At 44.7% G+C, this 18,238-nt stretch overlaps 1 protein-coding gene across 3 annotated transcripts in view; it reads right to left on the bottom strand.

Annotated features, from left to right (window-relative positions):
* mta1 (metastasis associated 1) overlaps window positions 1-18,238 on the bottom strand; it is a 32,637-nt gene that overhangs the window by 4,480 nt on the left and 9,919 nt on the right. For all 3 annotated transcript variants that reach the window (XM_031847589.1, XM_031847588.1, XM_031847587.1), the window contains exons 2-13: window positions 18,212-18,238; window positions 15,349-15,442; window positions 8,405-8,531; window positions 6,915-6,978; window positions 6,465-6,582; window positions 5,343-5,445; window positions 3,143-3,242; window positions 2,549-2,737; window positions 1,755-1,829; window positions 1,241-1,299; window positions 683-945; window positions 351-502 (exon numbers count right to left, since the gene is read on the bottom strand). The exon at window positions 18,212-18,238 is cut by the window's right edge and continues 41 nt beyond it. In XM_031847589.1, the coding sequence (XP_031703449.1) occupies window positions 351-502; window positions 683-945; window positions 1,241-1,299; window positions 1,755-1,829; window positions 2,549-2,737; window positions 3,143-3,242; window positions 5,343-5,445; window positions 6,465-6,582; window positions 6,915-6,978; window positions 8,405-8,531; window positions 15,349-15,442; window positions 18,212-18,238 (1,371 nt within the window). The remainder of the gene's footprint in view (window positions 1-350; window positions 503-682; window positions 946-1,240; window positions 1,300-1,754; window positions 1,830-2,548; window positions 2,738-3,142; window positions 3,243-5,342; window positions 5,446-6,464; window positions 6,583-6,914; window positions 6,979-8,404; window positions 8,532-15,348; window positions 15,443-18,211) is intronic.

Raw genomic sequence — 18,238 nt, forward strand, 5'->3', positions numbered from 1 at the left:
GTACGCACACCGACAGTATTTACACCATAACATGTCATCGGGGTTACTTGTGAGGACTGTGATCTGTGATCTCGTATTAACCGTTAATGCTGGAAACTAATTTAAGGTAAAGCATTAAAATAATGTTGAAAGTGTTGCAGTCGAGGGTTAATGATCCAACGTTGATACTGTATTTCTGGACCCAAAAAACGACTTAATCTGGTAATGACGTTGGTGATTCCAGCTTCTTTAATGTGAGGATTTGACGCCTTTCTTTGTCATGTATGATAGTAAACTGAACGTCTTTGAGTTTTGGGGTGTCGGATAAAAAATGTGTGTGTGTGTGTGTGTGTGTGTGTGTTAGTTTGTACCATGCTGCTGCGGTTGGGTCCAGGCCGCTCTCCATCCAATCTTGTGGGCATCTTCAGCCCTCCGTACTTCTTCCAGTAGGTCCAGCATGAAGCGCACAGGCGACATTGCATGTTTGGAGGTCCCCATGAGTACCACTGGTAGGAGCTGCTGGCTACGCACACAAAACACACAACCACACACACACACCGTCAAGCAGTCACCGTCAGTTCATCGTGCCCAATTTAGCAACACGTACTGGAATCAAACAAATCATTTTATTTAGAATTCCAATAAGCAAAAGAAACAGCGGGCTGTTGCGGTTACATTGCGACAGCAGTGCTGAGCGACTTACTGTAGCAGCTTTCGCAGGCTCTTCCGAGGGCAGGGACCTGCGCCGAGCCCGGGGCACCTGGGACACCTGGGACACCCGGGACGCCTGGGGCTCCTGGAATGCCTGGGACTCCTGGAACGCCTGGGACGCCTGGGACGCCTGGAGGTCCTGGGATCCCTAGGACCCCTAGGACCCCTGCGATCCCCGGGACCCCTGCAACTGCCGCTCCATTCACCAGAGCTGGTTTTACATTGTTACTCAGCTGGTTGGGGTTCGGCTTGTTACTGGAGAGGCGCCACAGAAACAGGGAGAGGGGTCAGACCATCAGAGACAACACCGGTCAAAGAGAATATACAACATTCACCAGCAGCAGTTCTACTGATGCTGTACGGAGAGCTGGCGTGAATACTGACCAACTGAAAGAACAGTGGCAGATGTCCAACTGTTAAAACACAACAGATGTTGCTGTAGAGGGTCAAAACAACCGATCTCTCCATGTGTTCAGATGACAAGAGTCGCACACATGCACTCGTGATGAATGTAATTATTTGAGTCACACAGAAACTTGGAGGTACTCACTAGTTCGGGATGTAGACCTGCTTCAACTTGCTTTCTGCCTCGGCTGCTTTTAATCGTTTCTGGAGCAGAGACAGAGGGTGAGGAGGATGAAGAGAGGAAGAACAGTGGGATCAGAGAGGCGTGCTCCAAAAACACCCCCCACGGATTGCATTGATTCTAAGACAGAGTGTGGAATATTTTTGAATAAAACCGACTCATTTCTAATAAGAACATTTTTGTTGTACGTTTTAATTTGGAGCTTCCCTGACGACAGAATACAGCCGAACTGTGAGAAAAAAGGAGTATAAAAAGAAAAGAAAAGGGAATTGTTCACCAGAAAAGAGGGAGGACACTAAAATCAAATGTAAAAGAGGATATAAACAATATTCCTTTTCCTTTTACTAGGGATGTAGATCGGATGCAAACTAAAAGGTCGTAACAGTTAGAGCCATAGAGAGGAATACAGCCTGGTTTAAATGACTAGATGCCAATGAAGAGTTCTCTTGAAACATTGATGTGAATGAATGTGTTTTACCTGCTGTACATATCTGTCTGTGGTCTTCCACATGTAGTAATACTCAATAATACTCGTCAGGGACTTCCACGGCAGCTGGAGGAGAGAGGCCACAAAATACTCGTTATTTCAGTGGAGACGCTCGTAAAATGGTGAGAGCAGACCAATAAAGAAATATGGGCTATCTTCTGACTGTCGAGATGCTTTTAAACAGTGGATTTAGCACTCCCGCCTGAATATACCAACGTTTTATATGAGGAGATTCTTTATCTAAATGACCTAAAACAACTAAACAGGCCACAAAAGCTGCCGAGGTTGAAGTAGCGCCGTCGAGTTGCCTCTGAAGAAGTTTGAGAGTGAAAACTGAGCCGTCAAGTCGAGGCCCCACCCATAATGGTGGCGTAGTCCTGTTGTTTGAGAGGAGGCCTGGGTGGAAACCTGAGTGAGCGGCACTGACGGCAGACCGCCACCAGGTGGTGGAGTGATGCACACGGCGAGCGCTCAGCACAGTGTGCAGCAGTAACATCCTCTCTCTCACGTTTCTCTGTATCAATGCTCATTGTGCTCCGCTTCAACATGTTCACTCTTTAGTAAAGAGGCTGGCTGCAATGTGAGCTGGCAAGACCACTATTGTGCTTGAAAGTTTCTCCATCTAAAGTCAGCTAAATAACTTAAATAAGCCCAAATGACTGCGACATAAGGTTAACTCTAATTCTGTGGTTACGGGTGCATTGAACACCTATTCCACACACCTTTAAATTAGACCATAGGCGCTACACTTCCAGTTCCTTTTATTTACTGCTTCTGCTACTCACAAAGTCCTGTTGGATGTCGGTGAAGTCTTTCCCGTATTTCTCGAGCGCCTCCTCAAACAGGTTGGCCTCCGAGGCGCTCCACTCCTCCATTTCATCCCTGCAGAGGACGGGCCCACCCTGGGGTACCAGCGCTGCGATGGCTCGGGTCATGTCGTAGCCCGTGGCATGGAGGGTGTCCATGGCGTGAAACTAAACGTGCGATAGAAAACACGTCATTTGAAACGATTGTGCAATTTATATTCTGCTGACTTGTTGGGAGGAGAATAACTTGTATCATTTGTTCAGTCCGTGGAGCTTATATGCAGCCCCTTGTTCAAGGCGTACGGGTGTGTGTGTGTGGCTAGCTAGAAGGCCTCTCATCTATGTTTTATATATGAGGATAAGATCTAGGGCAGAATAGACCCACTAGGCTTCTGGGGGCCCCGTGCTTGTTAAGGATAACCACAGACTCAACAATCACAAACAGAACCACAAACGCACGTTAACACACATGTGCGCGACAAGCACAACTGCTACACTCTTCACCTACGGCGGTGAGATGCTGATTTAACCCCGAGGCCACTTTTCATGCGTGTGGATGTGCGAGTATCTCACCAAGGTGATGTCTCTGGAGGCTGCAGCAGCACTCATGTGCAGACTGGGCTGCCGGACAGAACTACTGCAGTCCAAGGCTCTGGCGAATGTACCTACTGACCTGCAGGACACAGACATGACGCAAAGAGAGAGACATATAGATATTATTTCTATCGGAAAATAAGCTTTCAGTTTGACTTTCACCGTCTACATTCAGTGATTGAGATAGTTCCCTCCGAAGGTCTTTTTCTGAACCACTTATGCACAAAAAAATAAATCCAGTGCTTCCTGATAAAATATTCAGTGTTGTAGTGTCGCAGCAAATTATCAAATTATACAACTCCAGCCAATTTGCACGGAGATAAAACCGCTCGCTCCAACAAAGAGAAACGAAGACGACCAAATGTTCAGAAGAGTTTGTGATACTTTAAAGGAATAGTCCGACCAACACGTCTACCAGCAGCTCGCTAACCCGTTTCCGAGCGGTTAAAAGAACGCGTATGTCGATAAATCTGGTTTGATTTCTATCCAATCAAATTCACAGACATCCCCGTTCTGACACAAAATGATCATTTGTCAGCTAAACGAGTTACGCCGCTGTTAAGTTTGGCTACGTCAGTGACGGCGATGTTAGCAGGCGAGAAAGCGCACATCGGATTTGACAATGACCTCAGAAAAAAAACACACAAGACCAATAAAAAGGCAGAAAATATCTTATTGTCACACTTAAGTGTGTTTGCAGAGCGTCTGTCGGTAAAAGATGTAGCGCCACTTCACCAAAGTCCACAGCAACTATTGTCGGGACTTTCGGGTTGATAGCGGTCTGTGAACAGAGGAAGTAAAGGAGATCAAAACAACGCTTTACTAAACAGACGAAGAAGGCCAACGCAGCAGCAGAGGCTTTGTTTTGAGTGGCGCAAATCCTAACGAAGCAGACAAAAGGCCTCCACCGATGGTGGGAAGGGACAAGGACCATAAAGGCCTCCACCGATGGTGGGAAGGGACAAGGACCATAAAGGCCTCCACCGATGGTGGGAAGGGACAAGGACCATAAAGGCCTTCACCGATGGTGGGAAGGGACAAGGACCATAAAGGCCTTCACCGATGGTGGGAAGGGACAAGGACCATGAAGGCCTTCACCGATGGTGGGAAGGGACAAGGACCATAAAGGCCTTCACCGACGGTGGGAAGGGACAAGGACCATAAAGGCCTTCACCGACGGTGGGATGGGACAAGGACCATAAAGGCCTCCACCGACGGTGGGATGGGACAAGGACCATAAAGGCCTCCACCGACGGTGGGAAGGGACAAGGACCATAAAGGCCTCCACCGACGGTGGGATGGGACAAGGACCATAAAGGCCTTCACCGACGGTGGGAAGGGACAAGGACCATAAAGGCCTTCACCGACGGTGGGAAGGGACAAGGACCATAAAGGCCTTCACCGATGGTGGGAAGGGACAAGGACCATAAAGGCCTCCACCGATGGTGGGATGGGACAAGGACCATAAAGGCCTCCACCGATGGTGGGAAGGGACAAGGACCATAAAGGCCTCCACCGATGGTGGGAAGGGACAAGGACCATAAAGGCCTCCACTGATGGTGGGAAGGGACAAGGACCATAAAGGCCTTCACCGATGGTGGGATGGGACAAGGACCATAAAGGTAACACACAAACTACAACTTCTTGGCCACTTTCGTTTCGTCAACTTAGCGCTCAGAGGAAAAAGGTTGGAGTTGGGGGAACGTGCTTATTTGCTTGAATGCGGCGACATCGCTCTTAGATATGAAGCAGGAGCCATGAGACGGTTAGCCTAGCTTAGCATAAAGTCTGGAGCTGTCCGAAGGAAACAAATCTGCCTACCAGCACCTCTAAAGCTCACCTATCGCACACGTTGTTTTCAGCTGTACATGATCAGGTTTGAAATGAGGTTTTGTGCAGGACTGTTTCTTAGCCAGAGAGCAAGTCACTGCCCTTGAATTAAGCAGCTAAAATTCACAAGATGCATGATAATTAATGCGCTTTGGGGCAGATTGTTGTTACCTTAGAGCCAGGATACCACGGTTCCCTTATATCCAGTCGTTATGCTACGCTAAGCTAACCATCTCTTGGTTGAGGCTTCATACTTGGCATATATACTCGCTACAAGAAAGCTTATTGTTTGTACATTTGTTTTCTTTTTTTGATCATTTGTATGCTGAAGCACTTTGTGTCGACTTACCGAGCAACTACTAAGAACTGGTCAATCTGTTTCTCGGTCAGTGAGCTGTTGGGGTCAAAGACCTTCTCCTCGAGTTTCTCCAAGTCTCTGCCATCGCCCTCGTCTACACACAGACACACAGACAGTTATTTCTCCTATAGGCCTCTATGGTTCCTTATTACTCATTACTAGCTCGTGCAAAGCTTGAACGACTCCACGGTTGAATAGGTGGAGTCTGTCGAGCTGCCAGCCTGCAAACAAACCAGCCGACCTGCCTGAGCTTCAACACATGGAACAGAATGTCATTAACATGGCTTTAATTAGAGCGCTCGGTGTCCCCATGGTGCCCAATTGCAATTTCAGAGGTTTTCCCACCTGCTAAGAATAAAATTCTGGCAAAACACTGAAACCCTAAATATGGCAGGAAAATAGTCATTTAAAAGTGCTGAATATCTGCACACAAGGTCTGGAACATACCCTTCAGACTGCTAGAATCAAAGTTATGTTGGACATTAAAAACGTGTGTGTAAGGTATAATAAACAGACATCAGTGGAGATTAAAATGAGGCCCACATTTGCATTATGCATCAGCTTAAATTAAACAACATTTATGACACTAGTTAGCTAAACTTTGTTTGGCCAGGAACCTAAAAACTGTTGAGTGTTAAGTTCCAGGTGTTCCTGTGCGTTCATACATACACACGTGTGTCTCGCATTGTAGTAAGTTACTGCCTGATGCAAGTGTACACGTTATCCTGTATTAGGAGGAAATGGGCGCTCTTAGCAGTCGTTAAGCAAAAGCAACAGTAAGCTCTCCATCCTTTCCATACCCTCCAGGTTACAGGAAAATCATCACAGCAAAACAACAATAGTTTGTTATTCTTAAAGCTTTGATTATGTATAATCATGCTGCCACACTGTGATTGCCATTGAAACCCAGGTTAATCGTTTTTCTTTTCAATAACTTGGCGGAGAAAAGGCCACTTAAAGTTCATAAAATGTTCCTGAGAATTGCTAAAAAAAAAAAAAAAAAAAAGAAGAAATATAATAAAGAGCCCTGCAGGAAACCGTTAATGTGCTACGCTGTGAATAAGCTTCTCTCGAAAAAAAAATGCCCCAGATTTAAGTTTAAGTATGATGTACCTTCTTTCAGGAGGTCGGTGATGTCGGCCTGGTATTTGTTCCCGACGCGGATCTCCCCCTTATCTGCCAGCAGAGTCTTTTGCTGAGGGTCGTATACCAGCGAGTAGAAAAAGGCATCCTGGGAAATACAGATGGCAGAAAAGCGTGAGGATGGTATGAAAGGAAGAGGAAGCGAGACGGGCAAACGGAGAGGCGAAAGAGAGGAGTGTATCCGTGTCTGCGCGCGCATGTTTGCGCGCGCGTGTGAGTGTGCGTGTGCGTGTCTTCCCCTCTGCTAGTCTCTCGTCTCCTCATTACTGTATGTGAAAAGAACATTCTGGGTCAACACGTTGAATAATTCATCTGGAAACAAGAATCTCTTAACTCATAAGTCTCTCTCTCTAACACACCTAACCACAGTTTAGAAGGCCGCGTCCTGTTATTTTAGCATGAAGCGCCGGTGGTACGCACCTCTCTCTCCAGGTAAGACTTCAGGGCTTCCGTCTCGTTCAGCAAAGTCACACAGCACTTCCCCCTGGAGTCCAGAAACGATGTAAGGGAAAGAGGTGAGGAAGGAGAGGGTTTAGACACGGAGGAGGGAAGACAGAGTGAATAACATGTGAAACACAGAATAACAGACTGAAAGTCTCTGGGGATAACACGTTGCATAAGCGCTACCTTGGTCTAACTGTCTAAGAGGATACTTTGATGTAGGATGAATCTCAGAAACTGCAACGATGATGTCTGAATCCAAATTATTTACCAGCCGAGTAGTCGCACCTCTTCTAGCCCGAGGCAAGCGCGATTCGAGGGTGATGAACTCAAAACACCTCGTGCAACCTGCGCCGCTGCAGCAACACGGGTGTTAAAGTTAGAAAATCAGCTTTGAATTTTTGTTTTTTATTCCAGCAGATGTCAGTTTGCTCTTCCTGCCACTGTTCAGAAATGTCAAGTAATGAGGTTGGAATCATTAGGTGGGTTTGCCTGGAGCCTACTGACGAGCAACGGCGGTTCTATATGTAGAAACAGCTCACCGCTGACATTTGGTGCTCAACGCGCACGCTTATAATATTATTATTCATTTATTATTTCATGTCTGGGGTTTGTGAGACTGAAAGCTGACTGGCTCCTGAACATCTTTCAGCCTCATGAGTGGCAGATAATGCGAGTGATAAGAAATCGATGAATAATCACGTCATCAACTGACGTTTTTACAGCCGCGCGCACCGAATCCAAAGAGGAGGAATTAGTTTTATTTATTACGACCATGAAAATAGAACAGATGGTAAAAACAAAACTTGTATTAAAACTGAAATGACTCTGAAGTAGTTATTAAGTAGACAAACTGTTTCATTCAGTCTCAAGGTTCATAAAAAAAAAAAGATATTTAATAGTCTACGTTTTATTTTTAACATTCAGTCGAATTGGATTTCAAATTTTCTATGAAAGTAAAGTTCCAAAAAATGTTTGCGTGTGCTTTCAAGTGTAGTTCTCAGAAGTCTAGACTTAAAGTCTACAGGGAAAACACGTTGCATAAGCGCTATCTTGGTCGAACCGTCTGAGAGGATACTTTGATGAAGGATGAATCACGGAAAGAAAGACAAAAATATATATAAATGGGCAGGTCAGACTTTTGAAGGATCGTGATCGGCGTCTCTGATTAGAGATGAAAGTAGCATTGGCTGCTAGATCACCATATAAAATGTAAGTTTACAGTCAAAATGAGCGGTTTTTATTTAAGTGAAAAGAACTCTTGACAATCATTTCCATGGGATGTTTTGATTTGGAAAAACTGGGATTTTTGGACTCAATAGTAGCCCCAAAGGAGTAGCTTCATTCACAGCCTGGGATTGGTATGTACTATCAAAACTGTGCCCTGTGGGGGAGAGAAGACAAACTGAACCCAAATTGAAACGGATACTCTGGCGGCGTAACACCGGGGTGTTGTTACAGCAGCGTACCTGATGTGTGTGGCGGGTAAAGACTCCAGTTGGCGGGACAAGAAGAGCTCTCTGTGTCTGAGCTGGTGTTTCTGTTTCTCAGGGAGGTCGGCCATCTCTGGATTCTCCATCTCCTCCTCCAGCTCCCCTGGGTGGCAAAAAAAGGGTGACCGGTCAAACATATACCATTGGATGAGGAGGAACAATGACGTCCGCAGGGAGGGCGGGGGGGGGGGGGGGGAGATAATCGGCCACAAACTGAGATGTACAACAAGCTGGTATAAAGGACGCACACTTGATGAGCCGGAACATTGAGTCCTCAGGGAGGACAACGTTCGCGTATACATTCAGATATTTTACATAAAATCTCACCGATTATGTCGACACCTTCAGTACGAACAACCACATCTGGCCACGGCTTTCTCATCCGATCCTGCGGTTCTACCTCATTACAAATAACGTGTTCCACACTGCTCGGGATTCTCCACCATTTTAATGCCCCCCAGCTGTGTTTTCATTATACGGTTACTTGGGTAATCGTTTGTATTTCAAGCGTTAAAAAACACGACTAAAAACAACCTGAATTGAATGTTAAAAAAAACACCAACCTAGCGTCCCCTCTTGCATTTAGACCAGCAAAAAGACACAGCAACCAAATGTAAAGCTTCCATTGAGAAAAGGTCAGCATTTGTTTCTTGAAGATTGCACTTCTATTGCCTCTCAACGTGGTGACGGCTGAGCCAGTGCACAAGAGCTGACAGTGTTTACCTGAGGGTGCGTGCTAAGCTCCTGTAATGACGCCATCGCCTATAACCGGCGTATGAAAGCATGCGCAGCCGGTTCGGCCATGTCAACAGAGCAAAGAGAAGCTCAGATTACCCCCCCAATGGATAAAACCATTGGTTCAGCCAAATGACACCTCTCCCAAAAACAAACAAATGATCACACTCATGCAGAGGGGTTCAGTTTTATAGCCCCAGCTTCGGAGATACCGGCGTCACACATTTCTGCTGTCACCCCGAAATAATAGAGCTGAAAGGATTTTCATGAGTGATTCTAAAAGCACTCGTTTCTTTCCAGAGTCAGTTATTCGGGGCAATCCACAGACCCCACAGTCAGAAGTTTTTATTAGAACCAATTTCTACCTGTTCTGTGGAAACAGGGACACTACTTCTGGAGAGATGTCCTCGCTAAATATCTGGGTTTTGTTGTTTTTGTTACAGGGCCCCATAAAGAGGACAGACGTAAACGGATGTGTGTTTGTGTTAAAGGGGCGATTCGGTATTGCACTTCCATAAAGCTGAGGAACTAAGAGAGAATCTTAAGAAACCATCCCGACCTAAACGAGTACGTCTTCTAGTCTGCATACATCGCATCAGTAACGCAGACCTCCTGCTGTCATGAGGCTTCATCACGGTTATTGTTTCACACTTGAAGGAGCAGAAAACATTAAACTGTTTTCACAGGCTGAGTAGGACTCCACTTGACTAGTAAACGAACTTTTGGGTTGCTCGTGTTGTTGATTGAGCTAATGTCTCACAAGTCCGTCTCAGCATGTACGGCACTGTATCTCGGAGTGCTACGACGTGGATCCTCTGAGGGTTTTCTTTTATTCCGGGTGTAACCTTGGACTAACAGAATCGATGGAGAAAAACAGTTCTCGATAATCTTCGCAGGAACGGACGGAAAGAGCGACCGCTGAAGGGCTATCAGCCCGTTCGAGTAGGTCACGTGTCCCGAGTCGTCTGGTAGGCAACACCTCCAACGCACACTCGCTTCCTCATTTGTGGATGAGGATGTTGCCTTCACTTTGTAATCGTTACGGCTGATCAGGACGGTTCATAAAGCTCCGCGGCCGGGGATACAAATGAGAAACTCATCCTCTCTTTGTAGGACGTACTTCCATAATGACATTTCATCGCCTCATGATAAATATAGAGCGCTTGTGAGGCTGCTGCCGGAGTAGAGACAGGGAGACTACGAATGATTTCACTCATGAAACGGTAATAAAAGCATCCCGATAAGAAGGGATGTGACTTGTGACATCGGTGTGTGACCCACTTTGGATTGCGAGCAGGAATAAACCTGTAGCTGGGATATACTACACTCATCCCACGGCCAGCTGGACTCCACTGCTTCTACTTTTGTGCGTCAGCTCGCTGGCAACGTTGTCGTCTATTGTTTATGGGAGCTAGGAGCCACATTTCAAAAATAGAAAGAAAAAAAAAAAAGCTTTGAGTCACGGCAAATTCAAACTGTCTGAAGGGAGGGGCCGGGGAGGTAAAAAGCCAAGTCCGCCACAGAGGGCCGACCAGTCAGGAGGCTGCTTCGCTCACAGGGGGAGGGGCTAAGGCCGGAGTCGGAGGCCCCGTGTGCCCCAGTGCTCAGAATCGATTTGATCAATGACTCACAGCAGACACACATAAAGACACACACACACACACACACACACACACACACACACACCTACACTGATCCATAAGGAAACTGAATTAAATGTACCCCTTCAGCGATTCCTGTGACAGGGCCCAGAGCTAAGACCTCAAGTCCATCATGCATTTAAGAAAGACATGAACACACACAAGCATGTATGCACACACACACACACACAAACACACACACGCACAGGCTGTAGCTACAGAGACGCAGACAGGATACAGCCCACACCCATGCGGTGCACAACCATTCCTGCCATGCATTTTTTACATGTTGCAAATGTCTGAAAGCCCCTTACCGAACTGCAGCTGGCAGAGCTCAGCCCAAAAAAACCAAGAGGGCTCGATAGGAGCTGCTCACACAAACGTTACTGCACTCCCGCCGCGTCTCATCAATAATATTATAATTCGATGCTGGATTTCTTTTACCTGCATGGGATTAACCAAAAGGTGCAACGAAACCAGAGGTATGGGTTCAGCCACATTGATTGTAAGTTACATTTTCATGTTTACTGAACACTCAAAAGACACACACACACACACACACATACACCGTTTTCTTCCTGCATAAAAAGTGATAAAGCAGCACATGTATGAACACACACACAGAAAATAATTACCAGGGTTTTTCTTACATAGAGAATTAAGAGGCCAACGCCTCTGTCACATTTCGTCCCGCCTCCAACCCTCAACGATACTCTGACGAGTCTTCAACGCCATTTTCTAAAAAAAAAAAAAAAGTGTTGCACTCTTTGGATTTCTGTCATTTGTAACTGAAATTGCGGCACCGTGCCGATGTGGTGGCGCTGGACTGTAATTAGCAAAGTGAAACGGAAAAGGAGACGCCAACATCGCCAAAGGAGGAAGAATAAAAAAGTCCGTTTGTTCACTAACTAAATTACACCGTCAGTCATTGCCCCAGCAAAAACAGATTGCTAAAGAAAATAAAAACACTCTGCGACCAATCATATGGAACATAGCAAGCCGATGAGGTCGTTATTAGTCTCCTGTTCTTCGCCGTTTTCATATAGTTTTTTTTATCACCAGTTATCGTTCATGAACATGTGAGCCTCAACGTCGTCCTGTACTGTGACTACAACGTTTACGCCGCTCAAATGGAAGAAAATATAGAAAGTTAAGTGTCCCCCCTTAATTGAACACAAAAGATCAAACAGACAACTGTAGAAAACGATATTAGTTCATTACGAAACATCTGGGAACATGACTGCCACAATCCAATAGGGGGGATTTAAATTAGGAAGTAAAACGATCCAAATAAAAAGAACCGGCTGTCTTACAAAATGCTTCAAAAACAGGATATCTGCTGTTGTGTAAATAATATTTTGCCAGTAGACTCAAAAAGTTTTAGATATTCAGTATAATGATGATGAATTTAGTACACTTAAATATTACTTGCAGATGAACATTTGATATCCAGAGAGTCACATTTGAGACCCTACCACCTGTAATAATTTGACCACAGACGGTCCAGTCTAGGCCTTAAACTAGTCTCGTTTCCCTTCAGCAGGCGGCACCCTCGTCCTCCGTGGCTGTTTAAAAACAGGTAAATATTGTTTATTTCTCCACTCATAAGGAAGGCTACTACAACACCCTCCCTGAAGACGCTCAGTGACACGAATCAAACATCCTCACGTCAACAGATATTGAGCTTTTCGACAAGTGCATACCAGATCTTAATGCGATATGACGCCATGTGAAGCCCGACTTCTCTTTTAACCCTCGTTTTGAGCCAGAAAAAAAACAAAAAGAAAACAAAAAAAAAAAAAAAAAAAACTTGATTACAGACTTTCTTAAAAGGGACACACACACACAGTGTGGTCCGACAGAACAAACAATCCCCCTCCTGCCATCGACCCACCCATCCCCAGGCCTCATACACACACGTGCACTCATTCAAATAGCTCTAGCACTCACTCACTCACTCACACACACACACACTAAGAGCCAACATTCAGCCTGCCACACCCAGTCAAAGTCTAGTGGGTGGTTAAGCTCGTCAGGACTACAGGGTGGCAGCGTCTCCACTGGTAGTGTGACAGCACTACTGACGAGTGCTGGAGTGAGTAAAATCAAACGCTGCTTAAATTAACAAACTTTTTCAACATTAGCCTGATCCATTTTTGTTTGCTTTGAAGTTTGTTGGCGTGTTTAATGAAAGTTGTAAGTCAGATTGGGGGGTACTTCAGGCCAGACTGGACACCAGCAGACCTACTCTGACCACAACCAGTCTGTCCCCATGTAACGACATAGAAAATGTTCATATTGCATTGTGCAGTATATTCAAAGTGAATCATGTGGCCTGTTAAAGATAGGGCATCAGTAAAGTGATGCAGGGTTTAAACTTCACAACTAAACGGTCTCTTTTTGTGTGAACACCATACAGACCAGACACTGTCCCAAAATGAGCGCCGTTATCCTCATTTGCACGACTCATCGCGTCTCGTCCTTCACCACGAGGACACCCGTCTCGCTCCGCCACCTAATAACACTTTTTCCATTATAAAAACGTGGTCAGACGACACTTACTATGAAATGCTTAATGTCAATCACAACCTTGGCCTTTACGCGCGATTTTGGTGTTAGCAAGTCTGCAAAAGACAATTTTAAAAAGGAGACGTCAGCCACCGTCTAACAACAGAGCGTCATGAAAGACTCAAGAACTGTTATCTTTGCATTTACAAGATCATCTCATTTTGTTTTTGTCTAAATGTGGCTCGAGAGGATGACTAACTTAACGGATACAGGATGTGGGAGGTCGGTGGGATTATATTGACGACGTATAACCAGAGATGCTGCCCTCAGTCAGGTCTTCTTCCAAAGGACAGATCACATCAAACAGATCATATCAACGTTTCTGAGTCACGATGCGGATCAGCAGAAACAGATGAGCAAATATAACTTTTGGAGATGCACCGATCGTTTTTTTTTTTTTTTACAGCCGATACAAATTTCTGTGTTGTTTTCGTTTTGTCAATCACTTGTAAAGCTGTCCAGAAAACTCATTTCAACTGCTCTGAGGTCAGCGTAAACCACCATAAATGTGAAATGTAGAATCTGGCGAGCGGCTTTGGTTATTAGCGCGTATAAAAGTAATTATTGATATTAACAAAATGATTGACAGTCAAAATGTCAATCGTTTAAGTACTATTCCACATTTATAGAGTGAACAGTGAAGGGTTGGATCCGAGCACTGACCATGAAAACCAGCCTACAAGCAACAAACAAGCACATGGAGGGGTGTGTGTGTGTGTGGGGGGGGGGAGGGGAGAGACAGAGAGAGAGCAAGATGGCGGACGTAGTCACGTGAGTGGTTACAACATGCAAGGCTGCACAATGGCGGCGTGGCAGCGATTATTCAAAGGGGGGGGTGTGAGACACATAATGCTAATGTTAGCAGTTAGCTCCCATGCTGCCAACGATGCCAACCATCGCTCCTCCTGATGATTTCAACACATTTGTTGTCCACTGTGTAGCATCGTCAGGCATCGATGACGATCTCTTCGTCGCATATTTTCACTGAATATCGGCCGATAACGATGGGCAGGGATACTTTATTTCACACTAAATGGTCATTATTATTATTATTATTGTGTAATTAATCTGTGGTTCACAGGAGGATCCGTACCGATCAATTACGGTCTGTTACACCACTACAGATGGTAGGATTAGAGAAAGTAGACACAGTAAATTATATACACACACTGAGGTGAGCAGTGCCTTGAAGGCATCATTTCCCACGGACCACCGGGGAGGCGACCTGGACATTTAAGAATGGCTCTGGCCTTTAAGAGATTCACTTTTGTCACCCGTGTCTTCTACCACGCTCTCTTTTACCACTAACCATCTTAAACTCAGCATCTCCGTCCTTCTGGACTTCTGTGTATTACCCCCCCTCCCTCTCTTGTTTATTTCTTAAATCAATCACGTCTCGCTCTGAAAAACATCCTGGTGCTCGTAACATTAAAAGGCTGCTTGAGGTCCAAGTGTGCCTGCTGCTCCAGATACTGCAGTATCTGCTCCGAGCTCTGGAGAACGGCACCACATTCAAGCACGCGCTACACACCCACGCTTCAGAGCGCGCGCGCACACACACACACACACACACACACACACACACACACACACACACACACACACACACACACACACACACCTCGTCATATTGATACTCCCAACAGATCGAACGCCGTCTGCAATCAGGCCTGTCAGAGGAGGGGCTGCTGCAGTCTGGACTGATTCTTTCAGCTCAGTAACTGTGCACAGAAAAACCCAATGTTGTGCCCCCCCCCCCCCCCGATGTGCAAACAGGCCGTACAGTCCCACCAAATCCCAAATAAGAGTTGTGTTTTCCAGTTGCTGCAGGTACCATAACTTTGCAGTGTGGAAAATAACTGAAGGAGGGCCGCCTGAAAAGAGCCGGGTTATCTTTTTTTAAATCCCACCCCCACCCACCCACCCCCCAGTTCTGCGTGTTCTTCTGGGCTGGCTGGGTTACGGTCGGTCACTCACTTGCGTGTTTGTCTGCCAGGGCGATGAGTGTGCCGGAGATGTCCCTGCGCCGGTAAAAACACACCACTTTGGCCTCCACGTTCCCATTGGCTGTCTGCGAACCAGAGACAATCGACGTTACCACGGCAACAAGTGGTGCGCACACGCACACGCACACACACACGCACACACACACGCACACACACACACACACACACACACAGATGAAAAACCCCATAGATGAGGCTAGTTCTTAACTATGGCTGCAAACAGTGTGAGACAACAGCAATTCTCCAAAATCACAGAGAGTGTTGCAGTTATCAGGACGGTGTCATTTATTCCTAATAACGCTACATTCACATGTTGACATGACGTGTTTCATTAGGAGCTGCTCGACTATATTTAATCAAATGAAAATGGGGTAAAATAATTGCTTCTTTTTTTTTTTTTGAATAAAAGCAATAAGGCTCATTAAGAAGATGATTTGTAGCTTATTCTGTTTTTTTTTTACTCCATGCGCATAAGAGACTGAATAATAGAGTAGGAACGGCAATATTGATTAACTGTGGTTCCGTAAAGTGTTATCATATTTGGATCTTGTTATAGGTCGAGCATATTGGATTAGGGTCTCTCGTGACTCGCGGAGGATGGATGAAGGAGAAACACAGCCAACATGTCGGATCTCTGTAGCACTGCAGACTTTCTACTTCTCCAAATCAGCGAATAATTAAAAATCCAATTTCCACATTTCTATGCTTGACAAATGGTGCAAGGAACGAGCAAAACATAATATCCTCAGTTAGGATTTCTTTTTTTTCTGACCGCAAACTTAATTTCTAAATAAATGAAGGTTTTTAATTGATTTTTTTGTTTCGATTTTGCTCTTTTGTCGAGTGTCGGATTGACATTTTTACTAAAGTCAAATGAAGAAATATTCTCTTTGTGCAGGAAAGTTACTGCAAACCTGACTTAGACTACAGGCCAGAATGAAGCAGAACATAATGGAGGATGACAAATAAAGAACTGACGAAGGTGAACAGATGTATATTATAGTCGGCACTATGACGGGAGTAAAAGGTGTAAAAAGAAAAAGAATTATGATCATGAAATGTATAATAAGCTGCAGAAAGCTAAGCTTTATAAAAATGTAAATCGCTTTAAATCACTACATCGGCTGATTAGATTCAGTAAGTCAATGTCTTTTTGGTGATTCTTTGACAGTTCAGTAAAATCACAAAGTAAAGCACAATTAAGAGTATGATTCTCATTTAGCATTGCCATTATAAATATGTATATGTGCAAGTTAAAACTGTAACCCGTCTGCCCAATTAAAGCAGAACATGAGAGAAGATGATGAGAGAGGAACTGGGGGCATAACGAGTACACAACACGAAGAATGCTAAATATCCACATGCGCATACGATACGTCTTGGGCTTTTATTGTGAAAGGAGGAAGGGAAGGAGTGAATCTGGTGTGCGCTGCCTTTATCAAGGCTGGAAGGACTAATACAGTTTGCCATCTTGTTTCGGACTACGGAGCCGTGTTTCACACATAACGTTTCACACGACGTGATTGGTTGATGCCTTTATTTACTATTGTTTACCTTCATTTAATCAGGCAAGTCAAGTGAGAACCGATTGTCATTTACATCGACGACCGGCAACGGGAGGAAAGACAAAACAAAACGCAGATCCATTTGAAAGCTCAGAAAAATCGACCCCGTTGGGAAAAGATGCTGTGTAATAACGTGTGCTTATTTTATAATTCTTAAGAAATATTAAAGTTAAAGACATTTAAGTGTACATCAGCAACGTACACATCAGACTACTGTCTTTCAGTTCATTGCTTTCCCGTAGTTTTGAGCAGCTGGCAGTCATCGGGACTTTCCTCTAAACTGTTCTACACTTTGTAAACGTGCATCTCGAGACCTTAGGGAAGAGAAACTCAAGAGATCCCAGAGGAGCAGAGCGACTGACAGTGACGGGCAGAATAGAGTGCTCACTCCGAGCTCTGCGTCAATCACACTAAACAGCCTCCGTATTATCTGGCACGGGGGCGGAGACAGCGGGCACCTGGAACTAGTTCTCAGAGACGGGCCTCTTTTTCTGCTCCTTTGACTGAACAATGAACAACATGGCAGGCTGGTACCTAGCAGACTGCACCCAGGGCAACGTCATCATCACACTACCGAGGTGACGTATATCAATAGTGTTTCAGTGCAAAACATACACATGTTGCAACTCTATTGTCCATTATTTTTATTTATTATGTTCTTAGTACATCAACTGGCTGGTCAAAGACGACCTTTACTGTCGTATACGACAAAGAAATTCTATTAAATTCTCACATTTCAGTTGCTGAAACACAGTATCCTTTGATATTTTTCCTTGAAAAATCACTTTACGGATTGATTATCAAATTAATTAATCAGCTAATTATTTCAGGTCTACACTGGACTACATCTTAAACCTTTTGATCATTCACACCCTGAATTATATTCAACAATACGGTTTCATTAACTGCACTGATCCTGAGCCTCATAACGTAAATAAAACAAATGTTTTACACAGTATTCATATTTTTCTTACGCCCTGATAAAAAGCAACCTTTATATTTAACAGGCCGGGATGTATATCCTAAAGAAGCCTCCAATTATCACAAAAAGACCAAAACTTTATGATAACTCAAGAGGACATTCTAGAGAAAAGAGAATATTTATTTAACACTACAAGCCAAATGTCATTTTGTTATGCTTTAGGGATGCAGTTAAGATCATTTAAAAGATATATAAGGTCACTACTAACACTAACAAATCAGTGGTACGGTTTAAGACAGAGACGTGATGTACGGCCGTCAGATCTGTGCTGCGTTCAAGTAACTCACCTTGTTCAACTCCTCTATCCTCCTGAT

The sequence above is a fragment of the Anarrhichthys ocellatus genome, unplaced genomic scaffold (assembly GCF_004355925.1).
Source record: "Anarrhichthys ocellatus isolate YVR2014 unplaced genomic scaffold, GSC_Weel_1.0 scaffold7, whole genome shotgun sequence".
In the NCBI taxonomy this organism is placed as follows: domain Eukaryota; kingdom Metazoa; phylum Chordata; class Actinopteri; order Perciformes; family Anarhichadidae; genus Anarrhichthys; species Anarrhichthys ocellatus.